General features: G+C 40.1%; 1 protein-coding gene across 8 annotated transcripts in view; it reads left to right on the top strand.

The window, feature by feature from the left end:
- The window catches only part of CACNA1D (calcium voltage-gated channel subunit alpha1 D), a 236,503-nt gene that overhangs the window by 172,382 nt on the left and 47,402 nt on the right, over nt 1-16,719 (top strand). For 6 of the 8 annotated variants that reach the window (XM_087923876.1, XM_087923874.1, XM_087923878.1 and 3 more), the window contains 4 exons: nt 4,746-4,784; nt 5,194-5,322; nt 7,185-7,250; nt 9,909-10,000. In XM_087923876.1, the coding sequence (XP_087780002.1) occupies nt 4,746-4,784; nt 5,194-5,322; nt 7,185-7,250; nt 9,909-10,000 (326 nt within the window). The remainder of the gene's footprint in view (nt 1-4,745; nt 4,785-5,193; nt 5,323-7,184; nt 7,251-9,908; nt 10,001-16,719) is intronic. The other 2 variants (XM_087923877.1, XM_087923881.1) reach the window with 1 other exon arrangement.

Raw genomic sequence — 16,719 nt, 5'->3', positions numbered from 1 at the left:
AAACTTTTTAAAAGTCCACAACAGCCAAATAAGATTCAGAAGCCTCTCAGATAGAAGCCTCCCTAACTTATTAGAAGATAAAGAAGAAGAGAAGGTACAGCACGATCAGATTTGCAAGATTCGATTATTATAGCCAATCTCACTAAAAGTACTTTTAGCCTTCTTGTGGAATTGATTTCCTGCTCTGGTCTAGCTAGTGGCTCTGACACTAGTTTTAATATTCGTTTTATTTTTAAGAGCTAGCTCTAGTTATCTAAATCGGTGTTTCTCAACCTTTAATACCTGTGGACTTCAACTCCCAGAATTCATAGCATAGCTGACTGGGGTATTCTGGAAGTTGACATTCACAAGATTTAAAGTGTCAAGGTTGAGAAACACTGATCTAAATGATTCATGCTGGATTATATACTACAGGCTTACTGTGGTGAGTTTTTTTTGTGAAATTTATGTTCTGAAGTTGAAAAGTATAATAAACAATTAGAAAATATATTTTATATTGTCTCTGTTTTATTATTAGACAGTCAAATAGCTGTGGTTTTTGTGCCAGATTTCCAAAACTAGTATTAGCAATTAGTTAGCCTTCTCACTTGGGAAAAAGAAGTCAACTGTTTTGGAAAATTCACTATGGACATACTTATTTTTATAAGAACTTATGGTAATATTAACATGTCAGGCTGAGAAATAGTTTGGATGGTTATTTTAAGAGCATGTTCATGATTTGTCTGCACTGTCTGCTTCAACAAAACAAACTTTAAAATCAAGGTGATATGGAAGAAAGTAGATTCATATTTATGTATTCAATGGTATTTACTTTGAATAATGGATTATCAACCCTTCATGAAGCATGGAAGGATGTTTGCTGTGAGATATGATTCTTGTCAAGTAAGAAAAAAAGGAAAGCTCTTCATTGCTAATAAAACCAGTCTTTTCCCTTACATGGGATCGCAAGTAACCACAGTCCCAAAGTATGCATATCATGTGATCAGGATCCAGAAGCATCCTCTTGTACTGTATCTTATTTCTCTTTCTTCCTTGGTTACCATTGGGTGATGGTATTTCAGGGTGCATGACTGTTGTTCCAAAAAAGCATAGACCTGTTTTCTATATGGCAACCCTTTGATTATATTTCCTCCTAGGTTCCTTACCATCCTTGATTTCTTTCTTTTGGACATCCTCCACTTTACGTGTGTTATTCCTAAAATGTAAAACTTTAAGCATGCAGTCTGAACAATGTGGAACATCAAGGAATAATGATATCTTTAAAAAACTAAAGCTTTATATTTGTTCCCAATGTTGTCTTCTGCGTTGAGCACATGGCGAGAGATCTCATGGGCCACAGTTACAGGAAGGTAGATTTCATCTGAAATTTAGGAGTTAAAGAAGTTAAATTCTGGAATCAGTGATTCCACTAGGTGTGCCATTCTCTGTTGAGGCCTTTCAAGTATATCAGCTATATTTTGGGACAGTTCTACACTAGATTTATTTAGCTTTTAACAATTTTGTGCCACTTTTCAAAATTATTTTGCGATTATGTATTTAATTTATATCCCAACTTTCTCCCCCGAGTGCATTCAGGCAGGGTTTTAAAATGGCAGGAAATCTTGTCCCCTGTAAAACATGCATTGCATTCACAACTTACAGAATAAAGAAGAGTGTTTTGGTTACATGCTTGAACTGCCTTCTTCATATTTTTCATATGTGCCTGCATTCCTTATTCCAAAGATGGCTATGACCTCAGAAAAATAAATGATGTATTCAAAGAAACTACAAAAACTTTAAATTAAACCAGGTACGAAATGGAAAACAGAAGCTACAAATAGATACATGCAATCAAAAGTAAAATAAGACACAAGATTGGAGAAGAAGATTTTTATATATTTTAATTTTTAAAAAGATGAATGTTTACCTACACGCATATCATCTATCTTTTATCTATCATCTATCTATCATTGTCTGTTTGTCCGTCCGTCCGTCCACCCACCCACCCACCCAAATAAAAGTATACACCTTGTAATCCAGTGGTGTTAAAAATGTCATCTATAAATCTAGCAGCTTAAAAAATTCTAAAATTATTTTTAGTAAACTCATTACCTTTTGGCAGCGATAGCTATCTTGTGAAAACAGGATGCAGCATTAGCAGTGTCAACAGATATAAGCCATTTCATTAGAAGTCAAACTGATATCAGTTATCTGTAAAGCCAAATGTGGAGATTAGATAATAGCACTTATACCCGTGATAAATAAATAACATATTTGTGATATCACACTACTCTCCCCAATAGTAACAGACTATAGTTTAAAGGGGAAGAAATGAATGATACATAGCAAGTAAGTAATCATTACTTGTAATCACAAGTCATTCCTCCTTATATTATTTCTTGTGCCTTTTGCCTAGACAAGATAAGAGATGTGTCATATTTGTTTCATTTCTAAAGATAGGTTTACAAAGATTCTTAAAATCCACATAAAAGGACATTTCAGCATATTCAGCATATTGACTTCCAAAACTGTAAACTGAGTTGTTAATATACATAATATAATGCAAAATGAAAATGAAAAAATGTTGTGAAAGAATCCTGGGAGACATATTTAGACATTCAAATAAAATCCAGGTTAGAGCTCTTCTTTTGTTGTCATACTTCAGGCACATTTAGTCCTTTAAAGGAGTAGTTCTCAACTTGTGGTCTGTGGTTCCCTGGAGGGGACATGATAGCCAGATTACAAAGTGATCTAACTGCTTTTGGTAAAATGTTTTAATAAAGTAAGGACCAAATAGTCCATTTTCTTAGCAATTCTAAATATTAGGAATCTGTACCTTATGCACATTAGCCAGTATTAATTAGAATATTCTCCTGGGTATGAGAGTATTGCCTCTTATTTGAGCAAAGAACATACATCAAATATTATATTGTTAAATGTCAGAAAATATTTGGGGGTATTTTCTAATATGAGTAGACCCAGTTGTAACTTAATTGTTATAACAGTTTATATTCAGATGACTGGCCATATAAAGCAAGGATTTGGGAATTTCTCTCACTATTTCTTGACTTTTATCTTTATTACCATTGCAATTAACTCGATCTGTGCTCTGTATGTATTTATGTCTCTCAGAGCAAGAAAATCACATTTGCACTCAAGTAATGGTAGAGCAACAATGCACTCTTTATCCTAAGAATGTGAGAAAAGCTTTTTTAAAAATCAAGTCAATGACCTCAATAACCCAGTACTCTTCTGCTCTCCCCAGGAACCAATCAAATGTTCAGGATGTTAAAGCAAACTTTTATCTCAGTTGTTCCCAATCAGGTGGTAATTTGAATTCCACAGAGAGTGGAAAGCCCCCATGGATAGTAAATGCTACTAGCCTTATCATCACAGAATGTTACTGCCAGCAGTACATCTGCACGTACTATGGCAATATGCTGCCTATGCTTCATAATGATTTCTTGACCAATACTCATTTAATAATACATGCAAACATTCTTACAGGAGCTGTATTTCTTGCTCCCTTGTTGTTGCATTTGTGATTTCTCTTCCCTTTAAAAATACAATCACCAAACTATTAAAATCTGAGACTTTTCAAAATTTCTCAGTTCCATATTGTTTCTTAAGAAACAAAGTTATTAGCAGATTGTCACTGGAACTTCCCATTCAGTTTTTATTTTCTTCATTTAATTTGCTGGTGAACATAGAACAACTTATACTGCACTCGAAAAATGTTCTTGTAGGATAGTATAGATTAACTTTCTCCATCTTCAGAATTTACCTGGACTGAATTTGAAGGTTTGCAGTTCCATCATACCTAGAGGGTGCAAAGGCAGGAAAGGCAGCGATAGACTGTAAAACAGGGACTTCTCTGAAGTTGATAAGAATTTAGATCTTTGTACTATGAGAAAATCAGAATAATGATGAAACTGAAAGATAACTTTTTATAAATCATGAATTATTATCCATCTAAATTCAGATGTGCCTTTAAAGTTACCAACACAGCGTTGATAACTTTACAGAATGCCAGGTATTCATCTTAGACCATACTCCTTACTTGTAAGTTCACCATTCTATGGAATCTCCACCAGTGAATAATAGCCCTTCGTCAAATCCTATGCTGTTATGAAGCATTATGATAACCCAAACAACACAAAACAAGTTTCAAATACCTCTGAGTTTTATAGTAAAAAGGTCAATAATTTATATAGAGAGGCACCATTCTTTTCTGTTTCACTTTCTCTGTTTCTCTCTTTACAATTTCTCACCTTAAAAATTGTGATATTGTTACTTCTATGCCATCAGCTCCCAACTCAGTTAGGATAACTACCCACAAATTGAAGACTAGTGGATCAATAGAGCTTCCCCTTACCTGATGGTTTGCAGATGTGTTGGGATTCTGCAAATTACACAAATGTGATAAGAAATTGAGAGGCTGTGTTCCAACAGATATGGAAGACATCATTTGGAGGAAGGATGGTTTAAAGGGAAGCCTATCATAATAGCCAACTACGGTCAGATAATTTAATAATAACAAAGTGTATTTTACTACAGTGTGGAACATAACATTTTGCACAATTCCGTTAGTAACGTAAATGACTAATGAAGGCATAGGTCAAAAGGATTTTTTTTTCTTAATCAGCATCATATTATGAAACTTTAATTTGAATTCTTTTTTCCCCTCTTCACAGTATCATCAAGTAGAATTATTTTTCAGCATTTTTACTTTGATTTTAATATATAATGTTCTTAATTTTTTAAAGCCAAAGCCAAGTGAAACTGTCACAACTGATGAATCTGGGGTAAGATAGCAAACTAACCCCAGTGATTGTACCTCTACTTCAAGTTTATTCTTTTTATTATTCTTTTCTCCACTGGTTTTTCTGTATTTGTCCTATAAAAATGTATGCAGTGATTGATTTTGTTGTCGATGTACCTATCAAAGAGTACCACAGGCAAATTCAACTTGACCCTATTAACAATGTGGAAAGCATGGAAATGCATGTGATGAGTGAAGCATTTGTATGGATTTTGTGTACCAGCATGTAATTTTTTCCTGTCACCTCATACTTATAAAATGGAAAAGGACCTAGAAACACATATTCCAACCTTACTTCTTTCACCTTTGCATTTGTTATTGTTTTTCTTTTTCCTGAATTGTTCTGTATTCTGCTTTTTAACATGATTTGATTTCTGTATAATACCCTATAGAACAGTGAAGACAGTGCTAGAATCTCCATCACATTTTTCCGTCTGTTCCGAGTTATGCGATTAGTGAAGCTCCTCAGCAGGGGAGAAGGAATCCGAACTTTATTGTGGACATTTATTAAGTCATTTCAGGTATGTGTAACATTTAAAATAAATTGCTTTTTTCGAGTCAAAATGCAATGTATTAGGTATTGCACGGTGAGCCAGAGTGAAATTCAGTATAAACAATGGTGAATGGCTCTGTGTATTATCAGGATGTTCAATATCTCTGTGTCTCTCTGTTGTGTGTATACATTTGTATGTGTGTATTTTTGTGTGTATGTCCGCATGAGTATGCATATATATTGATTGGAATATATATTTACATTATTTTATTTAGTTTTAGTTATTTTTTACATTTATGTACTGCCCAGCTCCCTTGTGTGTCTGAGGATGGTGGTATAGAAGGTGGTGGTATACAATAAAATGTTAAAATGTTAAAATATAAAACAGTATATATAAAAGTTAAAAACATTTTAAATATTTAAGAGGAGACAAGATATTATAATTAGTTAAAAGGGGAAGAGAGGGCTTTCAGGGGATAATTGGCTGACCCCATGACTGCATATTCCCCTGGGCTCATCATGTAAGGCTGCAGAGCCATGTCTTAACTCCTGTTTGACATACTAGGAAAGTTGGGGCAAGTCTCACCTCTGCAGAATAATATTCCACAGGGTGGGGGCAACAGCTAGAATCCACCAATAAGAATTCTTTAAATGATGGGATCTGTAACACACCCTTCCTGCCTGGTTGGGTGGGATGAGCTGAGGTGATGGGATGAAGACAGTTCCATAGGTATTTGGCCCCAGTATAGATCTGAATCAGTGGTGAGATTCATATTTTTTTACTCCCAGTTCTGTGGGTGTGGCTTGGTGGGTGTGGCAGGGGAAAGGATTGTAAGATCTCCAGCCAGAGGTGGTATTTGCCGGGTCTCCGAACTACTCAAAATTTATGCTACCGGTTCTCCAGAACTGGTCAGAACCTGCTGAATACCACCTCTGATCTGAATAATAGAATAATCTGCATAGCACTTAAATTGTGCCCAATTCTTTGCAGTTCTGATTAAATATTTTTACAAGAAATTGGTGAAGCATATTTTCTGTGTGCCCATGATTACAAGGATAATAACCTGGTTTGTAACCATTACCGTTACACCAACCATGCTAATTCTTGATTCAGAAATATGCCATCATATTTCTTAATTTGTTCAACAGGATGGAAGTTACTAATTGAAATTATTTCAAAAGCATTTATTAATCATAAAGTCTAATCCTGTACAGATAGTCCTTGACTTACAACCACAATTGAGCCTAAAAGTTATGTTGTTAAGTGATGATGTGTTAAGGGAGTTTTACCCCATTTTATGACATTTCTTGTCACAGTTAAATAAATCGCTGCAGTTAGGTTAGCAATATGGTTGTTAAGTGAATTTGGCTTCCCCATTGACTTTGCTTGTCAGAAGTTTGCAAAAAATGATCATATGACCCTGGGACACAGCAACGGTCATAACTATGAACCAGTTGCCAAGCAACTGAATTTTGATCACATGACCATGGGGATGCTGGAAAGGTTGTAACTGTGAAAAACAGTCATAAGCCACTTTTTTCAATACTGTTATAACTATGAATGGTCACTAGATGAACTGTTGTAAGTCAAGGATTACCTGTATATGTTATTTTAAAATAACATTTAAAATAAAATAAAATAAGACTCACCTTTATGTTGAGTCACCACGCTGAAACAGCAAGCAACATTGAAGTCAACACATTAGCGTAATTTAGTACAACATACTTTCATGTGTGGATAGCATTTTAATTAACTATTTCTCTGCCAACCCTGCCAATTTTTATTTATTTCTGATGAGTAGAAATTAAAAATAGAAAAATGTATAGTCCATGCATAATAGCTTCAAAAATAGGTGCAAGTTATTATTTTTAAACTTCTTTTCATTTTAGGCTCTACCATATGTTGCCCTTCTGATAGCTATGTTGTTTTTCATCTATGCAGTTATTGGAATGCAGGTAATAAAAACAAATTATTTCCTGATGAGGAAGTACGTGATGTAAGCCAGTTATTAAGGGATGGCATATTGACAGTCTCTTGTCAAACTGTGTTAGAGTACCTACTGTATATAGAGAATGTGCTAATTTGCTGCCAACACTTTCATTAAGACTCTTGGCCAAACATAGCAGTTAAAGGATTTTTTTTTTTTTAATCCCTGGACTGAACTGCAGTCAATGCTATTTAACTCACTCACAGATGGGAAATGAGGTTTGTGTATTGCAACACCTTATTCTATATAGTAAAAGCTTGCAAAGATGCCATAACATGGCAATTGATATAGTGATAGATAAACCAATGAAATAGTGATCATTAGCATGGTAGCAGTGCAACAGAAAAAATACATATTAGGAATTAGGATTGAAAACAGCAGAACTAAATATAAACAGGGTCTTTCTTTAAATATTATAGAATTAGAAAAGTTGCCGATAAATATAATAAACATTTTGAAGGGTTAAACTAGCTGCTCCTTAACAAAGTGCTAAAGTATTTGGCACTTTTTAGTTTGCGGTTGGGGAAAACAAAGCACATGAGAATGTATAAAAGCTGTAAAGGCTGCTTGGCGGGTTGCAAATTTCTGCCCACTGTTTTATTTTCCATTACTTTTTCTCCAGTTTCTTTCAGTTTCCTTTTCCAATTCTTACAACTGTACTACTTTCTTTCACTCAGTCTTGCTCTGGGCCTGTTTGTCATAGCACAAAGATGCTCCACCAATCATTTTTAGGGATATTTTTCCAAGTATATGCCACAACTCAATATCTGTTTTGCTACCATCAGAAAATCATGCTATTCTAAAATCTTGTCGCATACACAATGCATGCCCACCAACGCAGAGAGTCAGAAAGATAACCCTTGATAAAGATCTATAGGAACTTGGCCAAAGATTTAAGTTTAGAATGTCCAAATAACACTTAAAATTGGTTCAAGCAGATTCCTTCTTAATTCTCTATAAACTATAAGGAGGTGGAGATACAGCCCAATCAGACTTTCATGATTCTTTTATAAGTCAATCTAAATATAAGTAGTTATTATGTGAAGCTGATTTTATGCTCTGGTCTACCTGATGACCCTGATACTGTGCACCAGAATAGGTCTGTGTTGTGCTGCTATCTATATGTTGTTAATATGCAAAATCCCATGTGAAGATTGAAATTCCAACCCAAAGTGAAAATCCAGTGAAAAGCCTCCGTCAATTGTCTGGTGACTACTCCATGCGCTTCATGCTCTCATTAATTGAATAATTAATTTGCAAGTTATTCATTTACAAGGTTAGCAACAAACAAAGTTTAATTTTTAAACTTTAAAGTTTAAAGGTTAGCAACAAACAATTAAAGTTTAATTTTTAGCTTCTTGCTAATAAGCCAACTGGTTGACAGAAGGATGAAAGAAACAAAACCAGCCCTATAGTGTCCAAACTCAGCATCTTGAGGAACAACATAGAATAGAATAGAATTCTTTATTGGCCAAGTGTGATTGGACACAGAAGGAATTTGTCTTGGTGCAAATGCTTTCAGTGTACATAAAAGAAAAGATACATTTTTCAAGAGTCAAGAATTATCATATTAGAGAAGCAACCACATTCTGAGTATAACACCTTAAGGTGTTCCCTGGCTGCCTCATCTAAACTGAAATATAAGCAAAGACCCTCCAGCCACCCACAACCAGAAGAGGAAATGAATGACATAGAAGGGGACAAGACAATAGAGATGAAGATGATGCAAGGGCCAAATATGGCAAGATGGCAAACAGTGTTCTGGATGTTAGAGAATTAGATAAATATGTTTAAGCTGCCCAAACATCAGTTAACTAAGAAAGATGGGAAGAAAAAAAAAACTAGTTTTCAACTGGAACACTGATCTATATAAAGGTATTTTTGTCTATAATAGAATTTCATCCAATTGATTCATATCTAAAAGTCATTTATTTATTTGTTTATTTATTGGAATTTGTCAAACAAAAATGAGAATAAGAATAAGAGAATAAAAATACAATGACAGGAACGATAGATTCGTTAGTGCACTTATGCAGGACCCCTCTACTGGACCACTTAAGGATGAAGTAAGGTCCACAGAAGTCAATTTGTGACTGAAACTGTGAAAATTTGTAGCTGAGACAACTGAATCAGGCAGGGCATTCCAGACTTTGACAACTCTATTACAGAAATCATATTTTTTTACAGTCAAGTTTGAAACTTACATTGAGTTTAAAGCAGTTGTTCGTGCACATATTATTGTGATTAAAACAGAAAAAATCATTTACAGGTAAAACATTACTACATATAATTTTGTATGCAATATCTAGGTTTGACCACAAATGACAGAGTTCTAAGTTATCCAAACCGATAACTATTTTACCTAATTATTTTAACAGGTAAAATAATCCAAAATAAGAGATTAAACACCAGGAGAGCTGAAGTTTACTACCAACCTGTTTTGTAAATCTGACAATTATGGCTAAGGAACAATGTGCCAGTAAATAATAATTATTATTATTGGAGTTCAAAAATAAAAAAAAGGTTTTGTATTAGAAGCATCTGACTCAATACTGCAGAAACCCAACTGTGGGGTTTATCAAAATTGCAAAAGGTTACCATGAATGAACTGTTACTTCTCTTTCAGGTATTTGGCAAAGTTGCTCTGAAAGATGGCAATCAAATTAACAGGAACAACAACTTTCAAACCTTCCCCCAAGCGGTGCTTCTTCTCTTCCGGTAGAATTTATTTGTTCTTACTGGCATAAAGTTCATAAGAATCCATTTTGGTCTGGTGGTTAAGACACTAGGTTAGGAACCAGGAGATTGTGTGTTCTAGTCCCACCTTAGGCATGAAAGCTGGCTAGGTGATTTTGGGCCAGTCATTTTCTTTCTCAGCCCACAACATCAGGCTAGGGCAATAAACCAGTTGACCAATTCCTGTTGCAATCAAATGGATCAGTCCTTGGTTGACCTGAAAAAAGGATACCCTGAATTTGTGGGAAAACTCTAGGAAGAAAAAAAAGAGTTCAAAAGTATGTGGAAAGATTTTGTGGTAGGTTGTGAAAAAACTCTTTGTTAGCATACGAAATTAATCTTCTGTTCTTTCAACAGTACATATAATATATAGGTCAAAAACAAGTAAAATATTTAACGTACCTTAATCTAATCTAATGGGACATCATTTGAATCATTATGATACTTTTGCAGGAATTTCTGAGTATTCCACATATATTTAGCCTGCCAATGAATTAAAAATGACAGTGAAGAAGCTAGAATGCAGGAAATGCAGCTTCTTGCTTGTTCTCTATTATTTGGTGATTTTTTTAAAAATTATTTTTACAATTTTTCAGACCTTCGATGTTTTACTTAAAAAGAAATGAAAATATTCACTTTAACTTCTACCATATTGTAAACAGCCTGAAACAGCTGTCCCATTCAATACTTTTCAGAATGCAGAAAGAGCCACTTCATGATATACTTTCTGTGGTCATCAGTAGCTAACAGAAAAAGAGAAAGGACTGCAGGAGATAACCTGCAGTGACTTCCAATTAAAATGTTGATTGCCAAAGATTGATACGAGAATGTGTAATTGAACATGAGTAGACATTACATATGAAAAATAAAAGGCAATTTAGGCAGCCTAATCATGTACTGTCTACATATATTGTCCTCAGTGACTGCCCCAAATAACACTACAGTACAGTTAGGTAAGTCTGTGTTAAAAGTATACATTCAATAGCTGCTGTCTCCCTATCCTGTCCAATGGGGTTACAAGAAGTATCAACAATAAATTAAAAAATGGGAAATTCATAGGAAAAGCAGAAGGAAAGCCCCATCCAGGGAACAGAAAGTGCAGAGGTAGCACCATACAGTTAGAAAATATATAGTATAAGCTAGTTAAGCAGCAGACTAAAGTTCAGACTAAGAAAATTTGGTGACAGTGGGCATTGGTAGAAGTTACCGTGAATGCCCTTTCTATCTATGCTGCAAGAGAGCCCAGGATGGGTTGACTCCTTCTTATGATGTCATTTAGCTGAGTCTGTACTAAGATATAAAAGCCAGCCCCCGGGAGAGACCCCAGCTTTGGCGAAGATACTTGACAGACTGACAGGTGTCTCTGAAAGCCCAAAATAAATACAGAAATATGTCTTACACTCTCCAGACAAATCAAGGGAGCGGCTGGGCTCTCTTGCAGCATAGATAGAAAGGGCATTCATGGTAACTTCTACCAATGCCCATTCTCCTCCATGCTGCATCGAGAGCCCAGGATGGGACATACCAAAGCTTGCATGTCCACGGGTGGGTCCTCGTCTGGCTCATCACACCGACTGTGGAACCACTCGTTGAAGCACCTGTCTGCCGAAGGCTGCAGTCGCTGAGGCAAAGGCATCCAGACGGTAGTGTCTGATGAAAGGAGATGGGGATGTCCACATGGCCGCACAACAAATCTCCTCCAAGGATGCTCGGGTTGCCCAGGCAGGAGAAGTGGCCGCACTTCTGGTAGAGTGCGCCATCAGACCTCGGGGAACCGGAAGGGACGCAACTTTGTTGGCCTGCTCAATGCAAGACCTGACCCACCTGCTAATAGTAGGAGAAGAGGCATTGTGCCCCAAGTGAGAAGGGAAAAAGAAAACAAACATGGCTTCCAACTTCCTGAAGGAGGAAGTGCACTTAATGTATATTCTAAGAGCCCTTCTTACGTCTAACATGTGGCACTGCCACTCTAAGTCATAGTGTGGGAAAGGACAGAAGTCAGGCAAAACAATGTCCTGGGACCTGTGAGACCAGGTGTAAACCTTCGGAATAAATGAGGGGTCCAGACAAAGAACAACCCTATCATCTTGAACGGAACAAAGGTCCTGTCTGATGGAAAGAGCAGCAAGCTCGGAAACCTTCATGGCAGAAGTGATGGCAACAAGGAACACTACCTTCAGAGTCAGGAAACGGAGACACACTGTTCTAAGGGGTTCAAAGGGAGGCTTTGTAAGGACCATATGAAGGTCCCAGGAAGGATCTTGTGAACCACCGGAGGCCACAGGTTGGAAGCCCCTTTCAAAAACCTCCTGACTGAAGGGTAATGGGATAAGGAAGGAAGCGAACCCCATGAAAGGACCAAGGAGAGGACCACAACCTGCCTGTGTAAGGTGTTGGGGGCCAAACCTTTCTCCAGCCCATGCTGAAGGAAGCTAAGAACTTCTGCCAACTGGGCTGAAGCAGGAGAAAGACACTCCCTGAGGAACCATCAGGAAAAAGCCTTCCAGGTGGCATCATAGATGTGCCTTGTAGAAGGTTTGCGAGATGCCATGATAGTGAGGATGACCCTTTCTGGAAGATCAGCCTCCTCTAGTCGCTGCCACTCAAGTGCCACATGGTCAGCTTGAACCACTGGGGCTCTGGGTGGAGCAGGGCCCCCTGGTGAAGGGAGATTAGATGGGCTGGGATCCTCCAAGGAAAAGCCACCGATAAGTTGACCAGGTCCGCAAACCAGGGCCTCTTTGGCCAATAGGGTGCCAGGAGGAGGAGCTCCGCACATTCCTCCAACATCTTCCGAATTACTGCCGGAATGATGGGAAGCGGGGAAAGGCGTAGAGGAGACCCTTGGGCCATCTGCACCGAAGAGCATTGGTCCCCTCCGCTCCCTGGCAAGGAAACCTGGTGAAGAATCTGGTGACTTGGGCGTTTTAAGGAGCGAAGAGATCCACCCCTGGTGTTCTGAATCTGAGGGAAAGGTCCCTGAATAGAGATGGAGGAATGGACCATTCTGCCTGGTCGACTAGGCTCCTGCTGAGCCAGTCGATCTGGGATTTGTCGACCCCGGAGATGTGGTCCACCTAGATCGACAACAGGTGTTTCTCTACCCATAACCCCAACCATAGAGCCACTCTCATGAGGGCTTTGGACCTCGTCCCCCCCTTGCCAGTTGACATGAGCCTTTGCGGCCATGTTGTCTGTAAGGACTAGAACATGAGAGCTGGCCATTGATTGCCTGAAATGCTTGAGAGCCAGAAAAATGGTTCTGAGCTCTAGCCAATTTATGGGAAGGGCCTGCTCTGATCTGAACCAAACACCCTGAGCTGTCTAACCCTGCATATGGGAGCCCCAACCCAGGAGGCTGGCATCGGTAGTTATCACTAGCCTGTCTGGGTCCCTGAACAGGAGTCCCCTCCAGATTGATGGGGAATGCCACCAATTGAGAGATCTCCAGATTTGTGGCAAGAGTGGGACCTTGATGGATGAGTGGCTGGTTCCTGCTCATTGGTAGGGAAGCAGGAACCATCGGAGGGGGCGGGAATGGAGCCGAGCCCATGGGACGATGCCAATACAGGAGACCATCTTCCCCAGAAGTTTGGACATCAGTGACAGGGGGACAATTTGATGTTGCTGGATCTGGCTGATGATCTCTGCAAGGCTCTTTCCAGGAAAACCTGGCACGACATGGTATCGATGACTGCTCCCAAGTGTTGCAATTTGGTTGTGGGAGAGAGCTGGCTCTTTTTGGTGTTGATGGAAAATCCGTGGCTCTGGAGATATGACAGGGTAATTTGCAGATCCCGATGGGCTGCATGGGTGGAAGAGGACAGAATCAAAATGTCGTCCAAGTAGCATTGGATCCTCACTGGAATAGAATGCAGAGATGCCATCAATGCTGCCAGAATCTTTGTGAAGACCCTTGGAGCCGATGAAAGGCCGAAGGGAAATGCTCGATACTGATAATAGACATTCTGATAACAGAAACGGAGAAATTGGTGATGATGAGGCCAAATTGGGATGTGGAGGTAAGCCTCAGTGAGATCAATGGAAGAGAGGAGGTCGCCCTCCCGAATGCTCTCTAAAATAGAACGCAGAGTCTGCATTTTAAATCGCCTGTATTTTACAAATTGGTTGAGAAATTTAAGATCAAGGATGGCTCGCCACCCCCCTGAGGCTTTGGGAATGATGAAAAAGCGAGAGTAAAGTCCACGTCCCCATGGAGAGGGGGAAACAGGTTGAATAGACCTGATTTCAAGAAGGTGCTAAATGGCCTGATTCATGAGGGCTTGCCTTGAAATGTCCCGAGAGACAGGGCAGATCAAAAAATTGGGGGGGAGTGGAGTTAGGAAGTCCAATTGTAACCCTGACCTAATAGTGCTGAGCACCCAGGTGTCCGTCATTGACTCCTCCCATTTGGAGGCAAAGAAGGCTAGGAGACCTCCGATGGGTGGGGAGAACAAGGGATTACTTAGAGCGATGGAAGGAATGCCCTCTCCCCCCCAAAAAGGGCCGTTTACCAGTAGAAGGTGGTTGCATGCCAGATGTTTCCACCCGTTGGTCTTGGCATTGGGAGTATGGCCTGTGAGAGCAGGGGAAGCAAGATGAGGTCTCCACTCGGAAGGCAGGAGGGTGATAAGGAGCAGGGCGATAGTCGGCTTTCTTCCCAGAGGAAGAAAGAATTTTACGTTTATCTCTGGTTTCGATGAGATAAGGTTCCAGAGCATCACCAAAAAACTTATCGCCTGCGAATGGAACTGAAGCCAGCTTCCATTTTTGGCGTGACTCCGCCTGCCAATTTTGGAGCCATAAAAGTCTTCTTGTTGCTACAGAAGATGCCATGGCCTTGGATGCAAATTTGCCGGAATTGAGAGTGGCATCCACAGTGAATTCCGCCGCTGCAATAATCTTATTAAGGTCTTGGTGAGACCAAAGGTGAGAAGCAGGCAATCTATTCTGGAGTTGGTGCAGCCACCGTATGGATGTCCTCGTGAAAAAGGATGCTGCTGTTGAAGCCCGAACAGCCCAAGCAGCGGCCTGGTGATTGCACCTGTGGGTCTGTTCGGAGAATTTATCATCCGGTTTCAGGATATATTCTGGATCCGTGGGAGTGCCAGAAGATGAGAACGAGGCCAGAACCGGAATGTCAACAGAAGGCACTGCCAGGGCATTGTCCAGAGCTGTGCTGACATTGTAGAAACACTTATCCAGAGAAGATGGGCGAGGACCTGCTGAAAGAGAAGCGCACTGTTCCTTGACCATGTCCAGGAACAAAATGGGAGAAGGCAAAACCTCTGCATGCACTACAGGCTTGGAGAAGAGCGAATCCCCTTGGCTAGAGGGATTTCCTTGTGGCTCGGGAGCCACTTCCTCTGGCGACAGCTTGGCATTGACCAAGGCCTTGCTGAGTAATGGCCTGAAGAGAGTAGGTTTGAAGACCAATGCAGAGGAAGTCTGCTCTGGGTGAGAATCCTCTTCCTCTGAAAGATTTTGGTCAAAAATCTCACCCTCTTCACACTCTGAATGAGAAGAGTAACTGTGTTCAGATGGTGAAGGCCTTCCTTCCTCATCAACCTCCTCCCATTCTGGTAGAGAAGAATGGACCCTGAGGTCCTGAGGCCTGTGTAAATCAGGGCAACGAGGCAAGGAACTTATAGATTGAGAAGGGAGAAGGGCCTGGACCCTTTCCAGAGGTTGAAGAATTGGCTTGAAGCCTTCAGCCAATCCCTGCCTAATGGCCAATGAGACAACATCTTGGATATCCCCTGGTCTATGCTCAAAGGTAGAGGCAGAAGGCAGAAGGCAGAAGGCCTGCTGCTGTGGGAGTGAAGGTGACTTCAGGCCTGGAGGGAGGGGGAGGAGCACAGGGCCCAGAAGCCTGTTGGAAATAAGGCCCAGATCTGCTTAGATCCTGAGCATCTGATTGTACTGCAAGAGCCTCAGGAGACTAGGATGGAGGATGGAAAGGCTCATAGATAATTTCTCCTCCCCTGGGAGGGCTTGGCTGGGGCCCACGAGTATCACCTGAAACATGCTGTAGTTGCACTCCCTTCTGTTGAATAGTTCTGTTGAACTGCCTCTCTAGAGCTGCATGTCTGCGCTTCTCTGCCCTCAATTCAGCCTGAGTTGCCTTCTTAGGGGCTAGAGCCCTAGCTTTGATTTTAGCAGCCACCTCCCTCTGGACTGATCGGGTGCGTTGCCTACGTCTTTTTTTCTTATTGGGCTTGAGAGACTGTTCCACTGGCGGGGGAAAGCTCTGCCTAAGCCTTATCTTGCTCCATTTGTAGAATAAAGGCTCTTGCGTTGGAAAGAAGCTGTTTAGAATTTTTTCTGTTAAGCCCCTTAGGGTATAAATGGCTCCCAGGCTTACAAAATGGCCGCTCACCTCATGGTGGAAGGCTTCAATCCAAGATGGCCGTTGATGAGAGGAAACAGAGTCCAAATCGAAGAATCGCTCCTTAGGCCATACAGAGCCCCGAATGAAGTCAGCAAGGGAAAAATGCAGCATCCAGCCACACAATCAGCTGGCTTGTGCTCTTATCAGTTTGCTGATCATTTATACGATCACTCCAAACCGCAGGCATGGGGGAGGTCTACAGACGCTGCCCAGCTTGCCTGCACAGAGCTCTGGTAACGCTGCTCCCAACGTTGCAGGAGAGAGAGAGCCCTGCTCTCCTGGAAGAGCAGCTGCCCAGATCCCTGGGAGC

Source organism: Pseudonaja textilis, chromosome 2, assembly GCF_049901715.1.
Source record: "Pseudonaja textilis isolate UNSWEBS1 chromosome 2, rPseTex1.2, whole genome shotgun sequence".
Taxonomy (NCBI): Eukaryota; Metazoa; Chordata; class Lepidosauria; order Squamata; family Elapidae; genus Pseudonaja; species Pseudonaja textilis.
The sequence above is the reverse complement of the archived record's forward strand: the minus strand, read 5'-3'. Positions and strand labels throughout refer to the sequence as shown.